This window comes from Drosophila persimilis, unplaced genomic scaffold (assembly GCF_003286085.1).
Source record: "Drosophila persimilis strain 14011-0111.01,24,50 unplaced genomic scaffold, DperRS2 tig00000000-arrow-pilon, whole genome shotgun sequence".
In the NCBI taxonomy this organism is placed as follows: domain Eukaryota; kingdom Metazoa; phylum Arthropoda; class Insecta; order Diptera; family Drosophilidae; genus Drosophila; species Drosophila persimilis.
The window spans coordinates 10,987,378-11,002,283 of NW_020825288.1; the positions used below are offsets into that span (position 1 = coordinate 10,987,378).

Below are 14,906 nucleotides of genomic sequence, written 5' to 3' on the forward strand. Positions count from 1 at the left end.
GGAAATCGAAAATATCAAAATGTTCTTACCCGATACTCAAAGAGTATAGGGGTACAATATATTCGATTTTTGGTGAAAGTGGATGGTTTTAACAGCCAGAAGGAAGCGTTTCCGACCAAATAAAATACATAATAAAATAATATACAAATGTTGTATGCAGACTACTGTGATATCACACTGCATTTTAAAATTTCGCTTCGCCCCGCATTACGTCCAATCGCTTGCTCATTTCCTCTCTCTCAGACACTCGTGCAGTGTGCTCCCTCGGGCGAATGGGGGCGAAATAAAAACTGGCTGAGTATAGAGTATAAAGGTAGAGTCGCGGCTCTAGCTGTGACTCAAAACGTTCCCGTTCGTTAGTTCAGAAGATACATATGAGCCTTTAAGAAACATATACTATATCTTTAAGGTTGAATAATAAGTGAAAAATGTATATTATGATTATCTTTTTGCTTTTTTATTTTCTTTTTTTAAGTATATTCGTTGTTATCAATATTCAATAAAAACCTGTTCTGTTGCATCGACCGTTCTAAAGGAAAATACATCTAATCTAATTTTTTTGATATATTTCAACTTGACTTACCTTTCAAAAAACCACCCCAAAGACCCCCGGAAGTTATTTTTTTTAACAAAAGCCCAACCAGCGATATAACTTATGCCATATCTCTCTTCTGGAGAGATTTACGTGTCGACACCTCGCACACAAAAAAGACGAAAGAAGCTTTACCACGAAGTCCCAACTGTGTGACATACAAGGCTCCGACAGTTGTGCCATTAAATATCCTCCTTGAAACAAAAACGACGTGTAAATATGAAATACATGTATTGTTCCATCATGACACAAATTGACGTATGTATGTTGACTAATACATCATGTATAAAAGCTTCGGCCGAATTTTTTATAAATCATCTGAAAAGTGTGCTCCACTTTGGTGAACTGCTAGTGTAGAACTCATGTACTATGGTGTGCCTGCCCCCCATGTAACTAAAGATGGTATATTGCGGACCGCTTATACAATTTCGGGCAACTTCAAGGACAAAGAAAACAAAGTGTGGAGACTGACGACTAATTATTTCGATTAAATAAAACCCGACGCAAATATAAAATAGCGATTTATAGTTTATTACGCGACATCCAAATTGCAAGTGTAGCTTGCTTGCCCTTTACGTTGCCGCACTGATCGCTGAGCGCAGCTTCGCTCGGCATACATAGATAAGCCAGACACAAAGCGTAGATAACACAGGTAAAGACCGAGCTTCGAGAGAACGCTTAGCAGGGCAAGCAAGCGCGAAGCTTTAACAAACATACTAGTAACAAATAAATTAAATTAGTAGCAAACAAAACAAGCGGCTGAAGGCCAATTCTCTACTATTGGCAAGCAGCTAATCGGCGGGGTTTTGCTCCGAACACAAAGAATAACTTACTTCAAAATATTATAAGCTTTTTAAAAATTGTATTGTATTGGCCAAATCTCTCCAAATATTCACTAGAAAACCCGAACACCAGCACGAAAAACTTACATATACTAATGCTGCAAGTACAAACAAGAGACATTTCTTCGTCAATGTTATTCGCATATGGGATCAGCTTCTGTATCACAAGAAAAAGATAATGAACCTGTCAGGAGCCCACCTAATGGATTAAAAGCAAATTTCTTATGTAACCATAAATCAGAAAGAAAAATTAATTAAATATATTTTTTATAGTTTGACAAAAACCAAATCAATGTTACATCTAGTGACTGGCACTCTAAGGATAAGCCCCTTGCGTGTAGCGCAGAGAATTAAAATTAAGAAAAAAAATGAAGGTAAAAGAAACTCAACAACGGCTGAACCGAATTGGCTGAAAATTGGTGGAGAGGTAGCTTAGATTCAGGAGACTGCTCTAGGATACTTTTTATCCCGTTCCCGTGTGACATGACAAAAACGTCAGCACAGAAGCTGTGTGTCACAGGCACCGACTTGGCTGTGTTTAAGTCCGCAATGGCCAAAGTTATGTCAGCATCGAAAATCATCTGGGACGAATGCATTAGAAGCACTTAACCGAACATTGAAAGATCTACGCAATGCCTCGAGATATTTTGAAGGCACTATGATTCTACTGAGCGGCGATTTCCGCCAAAAACTGCAAGTAATTCAAAGATCAACGCCTCAACGACTATGGCGCTTTGTGAAGAAACTTCAGCTGACAACAAACATGAGAGTTTCAGTGCAAAATGACACATCTGCTGACGATTTCTCAGGGCAATTGCTACCTATCGGTAATGGTCGAGTACCTGCCGACGAATAGAGCGGATTAATTTCATTTCCTCAGAATTTCTGTAACTTTGTCACAAAAAGGAAAAAGCAAAGCTCATCAACAAAGTGTTCCCAAACATCATTTCCAACTACAAAAATAATGAATAGTTGAGTGATCGAGCAATTTTAGCGGCTGAAAATAAAGATGTAAATGACCTTAACTACTTAATTCTGAGCGAGATCATTGGAACAATGCATTTATTCAAATCTAATGGCTGTGTTACAAATGAAGATGAAGCAACCAACTATCCAACTGAATTCTTAAACTCCTTTTTAAACTCACCTCACAATTTGCGCCTAAGGGTTGGCTCCGTAGTGATCATTCTTCGAAACATGAACCAACCAAAACTGTGCAACGGTACCCGTTTGGTGATAAGAAAATTTATCAAAAATTTGATTTGATCGGCGATACTCAAAGGAAAATTCGAGGGTGGAGAAATTCTCAATCCCAGGATTTCGATGATCCCAACAGATATGCCATTTAAGTTTAAAAGACTTCGATTTCCGATATGTCTTGCATTCGCCATGACTATTAACAAATTACAAGGCCAATCCTTGAAAGTATATAGTCTGAATCTGGAAAATTAATGTTTTTCACATGTCCAATTACATGTGACAGGTTCACGGGTCGGAAGACCATCTGCGTTGCTTGTTTTTGCTCCTGAAAATAAAACAAAATATGTTCTGTATCACAAGGTGCTTAACTGAAGAAAAAAAACCTATATAAGTAAAAAAAACCAATTAAAGAATCGTTAAAATAAAAAGAAAAACAGATTAAATCAAAAATCTACTTAATTATTGCCTCTAAGGCGGAAAAAAGTTTACCGGGTCATCTAAAAATTGTTCGCTGTAAATTAGCGACATTTAATTTAGAACATTTTTTTTTTTGCGTGCCAGAATAACGTCTGCTGGCTTAGTTAAAAACAAAATAAAACAATAATCGCCTTTTTTTGCAATTAATTAAAGTAATTTTCTCATGTACAGTATTACATTTAATAGTTTTAATTTTGTAGCCTGGCTAAGAGTGCGATTATGAGTTCTGAAGACTATTTCGATTGTATGAATAAGCATTTTTATTGAGATTACACGGTATACTATGTATAATTATGTACATATTATCTGATATTCTTAATTGACTCTTTTCCTTAATTGGGTGATGGTGTATTAATACCAGCGCGCTTATTGCCGAGAGCTCAGCAACATCGGTAGTCCTCTGATAAACCTACCGTCGAAGCGACAATTACAAAAAAAAACTATTGCCACAATGGATCGTTGGTTGAATCGTGTTGCCGTCGTCACTGAAGCCAGTTCTGGTATTGGATCTGCCTGCTGCAAGGATTTGGTTGCCAAGGGCATGGTCGTTGTTGGACTGGCCCGCCGCGAGGAACGACTTCAGGAGCTTAAGACATCGCTGCCAAAAGACCAGCAGTCCCGTTTTCATGGTCGAAAGTGTGACGTCAGCGTTGAGCAGCAGGTCGTTGATGTATTCGCCTGGATCGACAAGACTCTTGGAGGGGCCGACGTATTGGTCAACAATGCTGGCATCCTTGGTAAGTATCAAATCACAGATGCAGACAAATCTGCCGATCTTCGCGCTGTCCTGGACACCAAAGTCTTTGGAGTTTCGTGGTGCACCCGCGAAGCATTCCTTTCGCTACAGCGCCGCAAAGTCAGCGATGGCCATGTGGTGATCATTAGCAGCATTGTGGGGCACATCGTGCCAGTGGTAGAAGGCCTAAACTGGAACATGTATGTACCCTCCAAGCATGCTATCACCGATCTGACTGAGGTGCTGCGACAGGAGTTTCAGCGTAAAAAGACCGGGACCAAGATAACAGTGAGTGCAGATTTAAAAATTCTTAGGCCAATCAATAATACTAATTTGCGTATGTGCCTCTTAGAGCATTTGCCCCGGTGTGGTCGACACTGAGATCCTTGATATCATCAAAGCTGCAGTGACAGAACGCCCAATGCTCCGCTCAGAGGACGTGGCCGATGCGGTGACCTACTGCATCCAGACCCCACCTGGTGTACAGATTCATGAACTAAAAATCAAGCCAGTGGGCGAAACGTTTTAATTACTTGTATAACAGCAGGCAGTTGGCTGCTTCAACACAAGTTGGGAAGGGATTGCTGTGCTAAACATGCACAAAACACTACAAGATTCCCAAGTTTCATTTCGGTTGTGTAAATAAACGATAAGATTTTGATCAGGCTTCAAGATGTGCACATAAATAAAAGATCGTATCGTTATCATATAATAATTATTTTGGCACTTGATCATTTTTCGCATGATAATATTTACCATCTGCATACATACAGATATATTTAAAATTATATGTATGTTAAATGTACATAAAGTGGCCATTCTAAGTGTAAAGAGAGGCTACATTGATACATACCAAAAGCAATCCCAAACAGTTTTCTATTTCATCACGATGACACGACAATTCCGACAACCAATTATGCCGCAAAGCCAAACTGGTTTTCAGCTAAGAAATACACTTCATAAAAACAACAGAAAATAAAAGTAGAAGCAAATGTTTGCAAATAGACTTAATAATATAAAAAATTGTTTTTCTAATAAATTTAATACAAATTGATTACGAAATACATTTAATTTTTGTCTGAATACATACATAATTAATTGAAGACGAAGCTTTCATTTTGTAGCTGAGTGTTTTGTTTGCTCTCTATCGGCTGACTGCGAAGTACTCGGAGTATCTAAGGGTATACTGGGCTGAGGTTCGTAAATGTACCAGATAAGAATAACTACCGACCTCAAAAAGTATATACTGCCAATCTATCCATCTAAATCTTAGTATCCAGTATATTATAGTCGATTTAGGGTATATTCGATTTGTGGGGAAAATGAATGTGTGTAACGCCCAGATCTTCATCAGCATCAATAGCCGAGTCGTTAGAGCCATGTCTGTCTGTCCGTTTTGTTTGACGCCGAAATTTTGTATCCAGACTCCTGTGATATCAAGTTTGTTTCAAAGATTTACCAAGCCCGTTTTCGCCCCGATAAAAGGCGAAAATCTGTGGCATCAAATCAAAGCAGAAGAATCGTAGAGAATGAAGGTATTTTTTAGACTGTTGAATCTGGATTAGATCGGATATAGCCGTGCGCTTACTAATTCTCTCTCTTGATCTCACACACTCTTCGTAGTCAATGTGCATCTGGCTGAGAGTAGCCACTGTCACTGACTGCGTATCTGGTATAAATTGCGGCCGTAGCGGCGACACAAAACGTTCCCCCTCGTTACTTTTTGAATTGCTTCAAACTCTCGTCGATTCACATAGACAAACTATACACATTTTTTATCATGATACGCTATTCGCACACACATATGTATGTATATATGGAGATGTATCTGTGCAAATGGTTGGTCATATCATCGTGATAATGATGTTCTCTGAAGTTTAAACATTTGACCGGAGCTTTTTTCAAAAGTTCTATAAATAAGAACCTCTCCATAGGCACGAACTCAGTCGTATCGCGAATTCTCTAGAATAAACATACTATTTTCATAATGGATCGCTGGTTAAATAGAGTTGCCGTCGTTACTGGAGCCAGTTCTGGTATCGGATCTGCCTGCTGCAAGGATTTGGTTGCCAAGGGCATGGTCGTTGTTGGACTGGGCCGCCGCGAGGAACGACTTCAGGAGCTTAAGACATCGCTGCCAAAAGACCAGCAATCCCGTTTCCATGGTCGAAAGTGTGACGTTAGCGTTGAACAGCAGGTCGTTGATGTATTCGCCTGGATCGACAAGACTCTTGGAGGGGCCGACGTATTGGTCAACAATGCTGGGATCGTTGGTCAATTACAAATCACAGATCCCGACAATTCTTCCGATATTCGCGCTGTCTTGGACACCAATGTCCTCGGAGTGTCGTGGTGCACCCGCGAGGCATTCCTTTCGCTGCAGAGACGCAATGTCAACGATGGCCATGTGGTAATCATCAACAGCATTGTTGGTCATAAAATTCCTACGGTACCGGGCTTTAACTTTAAGATGTATGCGCCTTCTAAGCATGCTGTCACCGCACTCACGGAGGTACTGCGACAGGAGTTTCAGCAAAAGAAAACTGAAACGAAGATAACTGTAAGTTATATAGTTAATAATTCCAATTTGGCCAATAACTAACTAGTTTCCATACGACCCTTAGAGCATTAGCCCCGGTGCTGTGGACACGGAGATCATTGATGAGAAAATCAAGGAGGCAATGCCAGACTTCCCCATGCTGCGAGCTGAGGACGTTGCGGATGCGGTAACCTATTGCATCCAGACACCTCCCAACGTGCAGATACATGAGCTAACAATCAAGCCCGTTGGTGAAAAGTTTTGAATTGATTCTAGTCATGCAGGAAGATAGATATGATGGCTGCGGCAAACTTACGAAGAAATAAGGCTTTGTGGATGGTAAAACCTCATAGATACAAAGATCCAATGCCGCTTATATGGAATGGATACAAAAATAAGATTTCCGCGTGTGGAATATAAACATTCGAAGCATAGGACTATTATTAAGTGTAAGACTGGGAAGACTGCGGTTCGGAATATTAATTAGTTTTAAATAGAATTCGTTTGATAAATAAAAAAAAATATTTCAACTAAATGATGTAAAATCAATTAAATTTACATTGGTTAAATGATGTGAAATACTTTAAATTTCTGTGTGAACAGATAAAGAAAAGATAAAGAATATCCCAGTGTTTTGCTATCTCTTCTTGGTCTTAATCGGATTTTTACGAGGTACTCGGAGAGTCTGAGGGTATACTGTGTTGACGTGTATAAATGTAACAGGCAAAAGGAGTCACTTACGACCCCGAACAAAATATTTAATCGGTCGACTAAAGTTAAAGTTAAAGTCGACTAACTCATTCTGATTCTTTAAAGTGCCTCTAATTTTCACCGATACACATAGACAATAATTTCATCATGATGCGATTCACATATATGTATGTATGTACTTATTTTACATATGACTATCATCATGATACGCTGGTTCGCACACACCTATGTAAGTGTACGAATGTATATATGCCATATCATCGTGATAACGATGTTCTCTGAAGATTAGTTAAACATTTGACCGGAGCTTTTTTCAAAAGTTCTATAAATAAGAACCTCTCCATAGGCACGAACTCAGTCGTATCGCGAATTCTCTAGAATAAACATACTATTTTCATAATGGATCGCTGGTTAAATAGAGTTGCCGTCGTTACTGGAGCCAGTTCTGGTATCGGATCTGCCTGCTGCAAGGATTTGGTTGCCAAGGGCATGGTCGTTGTTGGACTGGGCCGCCGCGAGGAACGACTTCAGGAGCTTAAGACATCGCTGCCAAAAGACCAGCAATCCCGTTTCCATGGTCGAAAGTGTGACGTTAGCGTTGAACAGCAGGTCGTTGATGTATTCGCCTGGATCGACAAGACTCTTGGAGGGGCCGACGTATTGGTCAACAATGCTGGGATCGTTGGTAAATTAGATATCACAGGAGCAGACAACTCAGCCGATCTTCGCGCTGTCTTGGACACCAATGTCCTCGGAGTGTCGTGGTGCACCCGCGAGGCATTCCTTTCGCTGCAGAGACGCAATGTCAACGATGGCCATGTGGTGATCATCAACAGCATTGCTGGTCATAAAGTGCCAACGGTACCCGGCATGGGCTTTAAGATGTATGCTCCTTCTAAGTTTGCTGTCACCGCACTCACGGAGGTACTGCGACAGGAGTTTCAGCAAAAGAAAACTGAAACGAAGATAACTGTAAGTTATATAGTTAATAATTCCAATTTGGCCAATAACTAACTAGTATCCATACGACCCTTAGAGCATTAGCCCCGGTGCTGTGGACACGGAGATCATTGATGAGAAAATCAAGGAGGCAATGCCAGACTTCCCCATGCTGCGAGCTGAGGACGTTGCGGATGCGGTAACCTATTGCATCCAGACACCTCCCAACGTGCAGATACATGAGCTAACAATCAAGCCCGTTGGTGAAAAGTTTTGATTTTGTTCTAGAAATGCAGAAAGATGGATAAGATAACTACAGCATATATCCACCCGAAAGTCAAGCAAGCTACTCTGTGTAGAAGGCTTTGGGGATGGTAAAACCCTATGGATACGCAAAAACGAATGCAGCTTATGTGGAGTGCATACAAATAAAAGATTTCTTTGGGTGAAATATCGAAGCATAGGACTATTATTATCGCTGATTTTGGGCACCGCTTGATCTGAATATCCCTGGCGATAGTTTTAACAGGGATTCGTTAGAATTTTTACAATTAACATTTATTAAATCACTTCAACACATAAGTTCACTGAAGGAAGTACAGAGCCTTTTAGTTGTAGTTGATTACAATTCGTCATGGTTAGGGGGTATAGTATAACTCTTTGTCTGTATAAACGCCAATTTCTTTAGGTTTCTCATTTTCTGTATCACAGTTACATGGTTATTACAAACGTGAGTGTGTGTATGTGTGTTTGTGTTTTGAACGCATACAACTAGGATAGACAACACATATCGCTGTGGGATATACATATCTCTACTCGTATTACTAGCATAGGCGGGGGGCCCAACTTAACATCTAATAAAAGTTCCGAGTATAAATATTTTTGATTACAGTTAAGTACATAAACAGCATGGAAAACAGCGTGGCTAAAAACTAATAATACCGTCATCGTACAGTCCTACCGACAAAGACGAGCCCAGTACCTCCGCTAATTGCTTCAGTTTACAAATTGTATTCACCTGGCACCACCTGGCACGGAGCATCAAACGTGCAATGTATATACTCGTTCAAGCATGTTGCAACCGTTTGAAGTCTCTTGGAAATAGCACACTAAAGAGAGAAGTTTACAACTATTTCTTCTGCGTTCGCTTTGCTTAAATCTACCAAGTACACAAGTACACATAAAACTAGAATATATATCCATATAGAACTCGCACAACATACATAACATATGTATACATAAATGATATATGCTGGCACATATATGTACATGTATATGCATCTAAATGGGTTTCGGTGGGCAGGGCCTTCGAGCGGCCAAGCCCAGTATATAAAATGCAGTTGCTTCTCTTACTGTTTCCACTGGCAACAACAACTCCCTGGCCGGCAATAGTAACTAACTCAATTAGATGTAGACGGATACGTTTGATATTTGCACTCCCGCAGAGTTTGGAATGAGTGCTCAAAGTCTGTCGGCAGCGAGGCCAATGCATGTGCACTTTCAGTGCCCGAAATAGTTTTGATCAGGCTGTTGGAGTTGAGGGATTCCAATTCGTGTGTCTCCGAATTAGCCAGCTCAACGATGGCCGAACTGGTTGGCGTCAGGAGCTGCTCACTGGCAATCACCTGGCTGGGTTTACTGAAACAAAGAAGAGTTTGGTCAAAATGAGAACGTTTCTTTCTTTCTCTCTTTCTTACCGCTCGTAGAACTTGCCGCTGGCATTGTGACGTTTGCGCCACACGGGCCATGCCAGCTGCAAGAAACCATGCTGCGGTCCTGCCACCCTGAGCAGGCTCATTAGAAAGAAGGTGGCATATAGCCAGCTGATGATCATGACCACCACCAGGAAGACACCAATCTGTATGTAGGGAAGTATGTTCGATGCCATCATAATACCACCGGCCAGGCCCGTTGTAGCCGCCGCCATCACCGTCGGTCCGATAATGCGCGATAGCACAAACTGTGTGGCTGCCAGCCGGTCCTTAATTGGCGACATCCGATAATGAATGCCATAGTGCAAGCTGAAGTCCACCGCCAGACCAATAGCTGTGCTGACAGCTATGCTCTCCAGTATGTTTAGCTGCCATCCGAGGAGAATGAGAACAGCAACGGTGTTGAAAATGCTCAGGGAGACGGTAAGCACGGCGTAGATTGAGATGAGCAGATTGAGGGTGAAGGACAACAGCACAAGCAGTGAGGCGACCATGGCCAAGGAAATGGCCACGATTGTGTCATGAGAAAGCGTGTCCTGCACATTATAGAACTTCAGGTCGCTGGTAAACCATCCGCCACGCAATTCCATGGGCGCTGTGTTTAATTGCAGCTGAAACCAATGCTCCACGGTTTCGTAGAACTCATTGATGTTTGCATAGATCGTGCTGTAGGCTACATTCGACTCGAATTCAATTACCAGCGCCTTGACCGAGAGCGGTATGTCGGTCCCATTGGTGGGGACTGACTCCAAACTATAGTTGCCGCTAATCGCAAAATAATCATCCTCTTCTAGGTGGGTGGTCGCTGCAAACTTGGGTCCCGCCACACCAGGTTGGAAGAACATGGTTGTGTCATAGAGATTGGACACGCTTTGTGGTAGACACAGGTCAAAAATGTGCGGTTCGTACGGAAACTGGGCATCGCAGCAGGGAGAGCGATCCTTCCGTGTGATATCCATGTCATCGATACATCTGGGGACCGAAGTATCTCATAAATATTTCAAAAATTAATGGTTCAACTATACTCTCACCTGCGCTTCATGAAGTCTATGAGGTTTTCAATAAAACAATTGGGCAGCAACATTCCAAAGGTCTCTTGATAAAACGGCTGCTGGCGCACGCTCTGGCAAAAGTCGAGGATCCAAAGCTGCACTGGCTTGCTGGATATACTAAAATTATTGTCATAATGGAGGTTGCCAAGTGATTTGGGATTCGTATAGTCGCCATCGTCCACAGCCTGGACACCCCAAACAAAGTGCATATGCATCTTAAAGTTCTCGTCGACCTGCAGTGGCTTCTCGAACCAAAAATGCTGCTTAATACTGGAATAGACTTCGAACGGATGCTGCGAGACAAATAGCTGGAAATGTGATTTTTCCGGCAGCTGGAGTCCTGGATACCAGAACACAATGATGGCACTAGATGTACCCAAAGCACCAAAGAGCAACAGCCACATGTAGGCATAATTCATGATGCTGTTTGTTATGCATTCCTCGAGTGCTTGACAGAATCGATTAATTGACTTTTTGCAGGAATGCATAAGCCGCTGAAGCAGCGGCTGGCGACAGGAAATTCTGCTTGCAAAAAGGCGCTCCATTATGGAGACGGAGGCGGGCAGCCAAGTGATCATCAGTAAATAGTTTGTCACCACAACTGTTCCTGCAAAGATCCTGAAAAATCCAATTTTGTATTAGTTGAAAGCAAAGGTTTACGATGTGTCCGAACAACTTACCCAAAACACTTAATGGCCGTTATGGAGCTGCTGTAGGAGGCGTAAAAGGCGCCCGCCGTCGTCAGCGATGTGACAAACATGGACGCAGCGGCATGCCGCATTGTCAAGGCCATGATGTTCTCCAACGTTTCCGTATGCTCGCCCTGATCCAATGGTGCTGGCAGTGCACTCTGCGACTGGGCGTTGGTCAATGTGCCGCAGCGATTGCTAAATCTTTCGGCCAACACACAATGCCAGATTTTCAAAAACAAAAACACGTCATCTGCCCCAATGCCAATGATCACAATCACGGCCAGGAGGTTCATGTAGGGAAAAAACGCAAACTCCAGGACTATAGAGTAGACAAAGTAGGCCAGTCCCAACGAGAAGCAGACGGCAATGCAGGACATGGCTGTAATAAAGACGGAACCGGTGTACAGCCAAACGCTGGCCATCACAAATAGGCCGCCAAGCGATACCAGCCAAACGTCTGTCAGCAGCAGCTCGTTGAACAGTTCGTTCTCCAGCCCCAAGTCCATGGCAATCACTTCCACCAGCTCGTTACGTAGGTCTCTGAAAATACAGTCATTACTCATTACCTTACAAACAAACATTAAAGTACACAAATTCTAAATTTAAAATAAGTCAGCGAAATGGCGCCGAAAACGAGGGAAGCACAATTGGCGGAAATGGATCAGATTTTCCTGGAGGATATCCTGCCAAAGTGCCGCCAATGTCAAACCACCACACAGGCGGACTACGTGAATCATAATAAAGCCAAAATGCGGTCACGCGCTAAAAAAATACCGCAAGAAGACCCTTCGCTTCTCTCTGGCCACTATGCGAACAATCTCAAGGTTAACGGACAGGAAATGAAAACAAGGTCCTGGCCCCGTTCTATGGACTGGCGCGAGGAGTATGAACAGTTTGTACGGCGCAACAAGTGGTGCAACGAGGAGATCTACAAGCTGTTCTTTGTGTGCCCGCCCGTGCAGTACAAACAGATCGAGCAATATCTGAAAGACCTGCAAAAGACGGTATATATGTTCGACTACTCCCACAAGGAGTACGTGTCGCTGCTAAGCCAGCGCCGTAAAAACTTGAGCAAAGAAGACACTAAGCGTGACATGAACCACAAGGACTATTGGACAACCTATGGGAATTATTACAATCGCATCCAGGAAACGGAACAATTTCGGGATGCAATCTATCCAGAGCCCAAGCCAAAAGACATGTCGTTGGATAACTTTGCGAAGGCAATGCGTAAACTGTTTACAAAGTACAATCTAACCACCTACTTTGACGAGATATGCGTGCCGGCACTGTTCATGGCCAAGGATGGCATAATGCCATCGGGGCCCATCGATCGCTATACCCTACGAAAGTACTGAGTCCAGTTTCCACATCCACACTACTTACACATCTTCCCATTCATGAAATAGTGGCAGCACACGGTTGGACTGCGCCACAGGCACAAAGATCATAGCGTACTTTAAGTAAACATTCGAATTCTGCAAAATATTCTCATTAAATATTGTTTAAAATTACTAGAATCTAATGCTGCTTACGTTTGGCCTGATAAAACTAAAGTCGCTGAGGAAATTGAGTACGTTGTAGACTAGATTGTGGCGCTTGCATTCCTCAGGCGCATAGCAGCGAGAGTACTCATTGCAGTTGTTGTCTAGCTTCAGGTCGTGAAAGTATTCATAGCAGCCCACCAGCAGGGACTGCAGCGAGCTCACATCATCGGTCGTTAGGTCGAAACAGGAACTTTTGTTGGCCAGCAGTGCGGCGTAGTTGGGTAAAGACCAGGGCCGGCAGCAGTCGGAGGTCGACCTTTCGGGCTCGCAATATGCCTTGTAACTGGGAACGTCTCTAATCTGTTCCTGCAGCTGGCACATAGCCAATAGGCCGTTCAAATCAAACAGCGAGTCGGTGGCATTGGGTCCAATGCGCTGGACCACAAAGTGAGAGTATTCCCTGCGGGGCGACGAATCACAAAAGTATCCTTCTATAGGCTGGCGCAGGTGGGCGTCCGCCCAACTGTCGGTGGGCAGTGTAGCTGCCTGTTTTAGCAGGCGCCAAGTGCTCTTTTTAGTTTGCACGCGCTCGCGGTGCTCCTCCTCATCCACTGAAGTGGTATTATGCCCATACTGGATCTTTTCACTGCGCCGGGTCGGCTCCAGCGGGGAGGAGGCACTGTCGTTAGTTATCTCGTAGTCCCGAAAGACGCCGCTGTCCCCCATCCATGTATCTCGGTCGCCTTCACTTTTTGGGGCACTTGTAGCCTTCAGGCGTTTCTTGAGCAACATAATCTTCTCGGCCACCTCTGAGTGCTCGTGCCTCTTCTGATCCTTTCGTCGCTTATTCTTGTTTTTGTGCTTCCGCTGGTTCTTGCGGCGCCTATGATTCGGATGCAGTTGGGACACTCCATAACCCTCATCCACTCTGCGCTTTTCCCAGATAACCGACGGATTCGAGAATAGCACGCCATGTCGGTCGGTCTCCTGCAGAAGATTGTACCAGGCAGTCAAACGCTTCCCTATTTTGGTGCCTCGCGTCTCGAACCCCTGAAATGTAAATTGCGGAGTGGGAGTATGAGGATTGAGCATGCGTAGATATGGATGTGCGTGGACCTGCAGCAGTCATACGTACCAAGGTGGGGTCACTGAAGTCGGGCAGCTTGTTGAGGATGAGCGCCACTATTATGCAGGCCACGCAACAGACCGCAATGGAGACCACAACCAGGTACGGACGTCTAGCTAGGACGTGGTAGTACCAGTTCATCTTCTCTGAGTCAAAGCACAGCATGCCGAGGCAGCAGTTCCTTTGAACGTTTCAATAATTGAATCAACCTCTGCTTATTTGCTTATCATAGCGCTGTTGTTGTTCCTCCTAGTCCTCCTCCATCATATTATCGACGGCTGCTTGTGTCTCCGAAAACCAGGGCAGGGTCAAATGCTATTGTTTTGGTTTTGTTATAGATACTGCCTGGGGGTTTTTTTTCGGATTTTCAGGATCAAAAATCCACTTGTTGGCGCTTGGCTTGTGGAATTACATTTTAGCCAGACGAACGAGCAACTAACTTAGGGCTTGGAACTAACTAAAACAAAAAAGGAACCAAAAATTTGCGAACAAGGGTAATATAATATAATGCAGAAAACACTGTGAAATAACAACAAAAAGCCAGGATACGATAGCGCTGCAAAGGAATTTCGCGATAGATCGATGTTTTCTCCGACCATCGATACATCGTTTGTGTGATATCGAAGTCTAGAAGACTAATTATAGCTGTAAGACATTAGATCATGCTAAATTTGCAACTAGATTTTTGCAGCTAGTCAGTTAGCAAAGTCGAATGTCGTACAGCTTTTGGGCGCACCTTAAAATGTGCGAAAAATCATTCACCAGAAAAAAAACAGACAAAAAGAATACATTTTAATAATT

General features: G+C 43.0%; 5 protein-coding genes across 5 annotated transcripts; 4 read left to right on the top strand and 1 right to left on the bottom strand.

Moving 5' to 3' along the window:
* The first annotated feature begins 3,562 nt into the window (after nucleotides 1–3,562).
* On the top strand, nucleotides 3,563–4,376 carry LOC6587226 (farnesol dehydrogenase). The gene is made up of 2 exons (XM_002013222.1): nucleotides 3,563–4,135; nucleotides 4,200–4,376. The coding sequence occupies exons 1-2, from the start codon at nucleotides 3,563–3,565 to the stop codon at nucleotides 4,374–4,376; spliced, it is 750 nt and encodes a 249-aa protein (XP_002013258.1).
* Nucleotides 4,377–5,813: 1,437 nt separating this feature from the next.
* Nucleotides 5,814–6,815, top strand: LOC6587539 (farnesol dehydrogenase). Its single transcript, XM_002013223.2, has 2 exons — nucleotides 5,814–6,407; nucleotides 6,472–6,815. Exons 1-2 carry the CDS (start codon nucleotides 5,835–5,837, stop codon nucleotides 6,649–6,651), a joined length of 753 nt encoding a protein of 250 aa, XP_002013259.1. The 5' UTR covers nucleotides 5,814–5,834; the 3' UTR covers nucleotides 6,652–6,815.
* Nucleotides 6,816–7,477: 662 nt separating this feature from the next.
* Nucleotides 7,478–8,350, top strand: LOC6587439 (farnesol dehydrogenase). Its single transcript, XM_026991676.1, has 2 exons — nucleotides 7,478–8,069; nucleotides 8,134–8,350. Exons 1-2 carry the CDS (start codon nucleotides 7,497–7,499, stop codon nucleotides 8,311–8,313), a joined length of 753 nt encoding a protein of 250 aa, XP_026847477.1. The 5' UTR covers nucleotides 7,478–7,496; the 3' UTR covers nucleotides 8,314–8,350.
* A 222-nt stretch (nucleotides 8,351–8,572) lies between these two features.
* LOC6587293 (protein dispatched) lies at nucleotides 8,573–14,577 on the bottom strand. Its single transcript, XM_026994852.1, has 7 exons — nucleotides 14,115–14,577; nucleotides 13,028–14,029; nucleotides 12,879–12,970; nucleotides 11,481–12,032; nucleotides 10,780–11,418; nucleotides 9,734–10,720; nucleotides 8,573–9,674 (listed from the first exon to the last, which is right to left on the bottom strand). Exons 1-7 carry the CDS (start codon nucleotides 14,268–14,270, stop codon nucleotides 9,437–9,439), a joined length of 3,666 nt encoding a protein of 1,221 aa, XP_026850653.1. The 5' UTR covers nucleotides 14,271–14,577; the 3' UTR covers nucleotides 8,573–9,436.
* On the top strand, nucleotides 12,077–12,914 carry LOC6587459. Its single transcript, XM_002013226.2, has one exon. The coding sequence runs from the start codon at nucleotides 12,113–12,115 to the stop codon at nucleotides 12,848–12,850; it is 738 nt and encodes a 245-aa protein (XP_002013262.1). The 5' UTR covers nucleotides 12,077–12,112; the 3' UTR covers nucleotides 12,851–12,914.
* Nucleotides 14,578–14,906: the final 329 nt, after the last annotated feature.

What these genes read in the sequence shown, in the direction of transcription:
- LOC6587226 (XM_002013222.1), top strand. Translation starts at nt 3,563, where the DNA reads ATGGATCGTTGGTTGAATCGTGTTGCCGTCGTCACTGAAGCCAGTTCT. An exon ending in AGACCGGGACCAAGATAACA is followed by an intron (nt 4,136 to 4,199) that starts GTGAGTGCAGAT and finishes TGTGCCTCTTAG; the next exon opens with AGCATTTGCCCCGGTGTGGT.
- LOC6587539 (XM_002013223.2), top strand. Translation starts at nt 5,835, where the DNA reads ATGGATCGCTGGTTAAATAGAGTTGCCGTCGTTACTGGAGCCAGTTCT. An exon ending in AAACTGAAACGAAGATAACT is followed by an intron (nt 6,408 to 6,471) that starts GTAAGTTATATA and finishes TACGACCCTTAG; the next exon opens with AGCATTAGCCCCGGTGCTGT.
- LOC6587439 (XM_026991676.1), top strand. Translation starts at nt 7,497, where the DNA reads ATGGATCGCTGGTTAAATAGAGTTGCCGTCGTTACTGGAGCCAGTTCT. An exon ending in AAACTGAAACGAAGATAACT is followed by an intron (nt 8,070 to 8,133) that starts GTAAGTTATATA and finishes TACGACCCTTAG; the next exon opens with AGCATTAGCCCCGGTGCTGT.
- LOC6587459 (XM_002013226.2), top strand. Translation starts at nt 12,113, where the DNA reads ATGGCGCCGAAAACGAGGGAAGCACAATTGGCGGAAATGGATCAGATT.
- LOC6587293 (XM_026994852.1), bottom strand. Translation starts at nt 14,270, where the DNA reads ATGCTGTGCTTTGACTCAGAGAAGATGAACTGGTACTACCACGTCCTA. An exon ending in TTAGTTTTATCAGGCCAAAC is followed by an intron (nt 12,971 to 13,027) that starts GTAAGCAGCATT and finishes AATATTTTGCAG; the next exon opens with AATTCGAATGTTTACTTAAA. An exon ending in ATAGACTTCATGAAGCGCAG is followed by an intron (nt 10,721 to 10,779) that starts GTGAGAGTATAG and finishes TTCGGTCCCCAG; the next exon opens with ATGTATCGATGACATGGATA.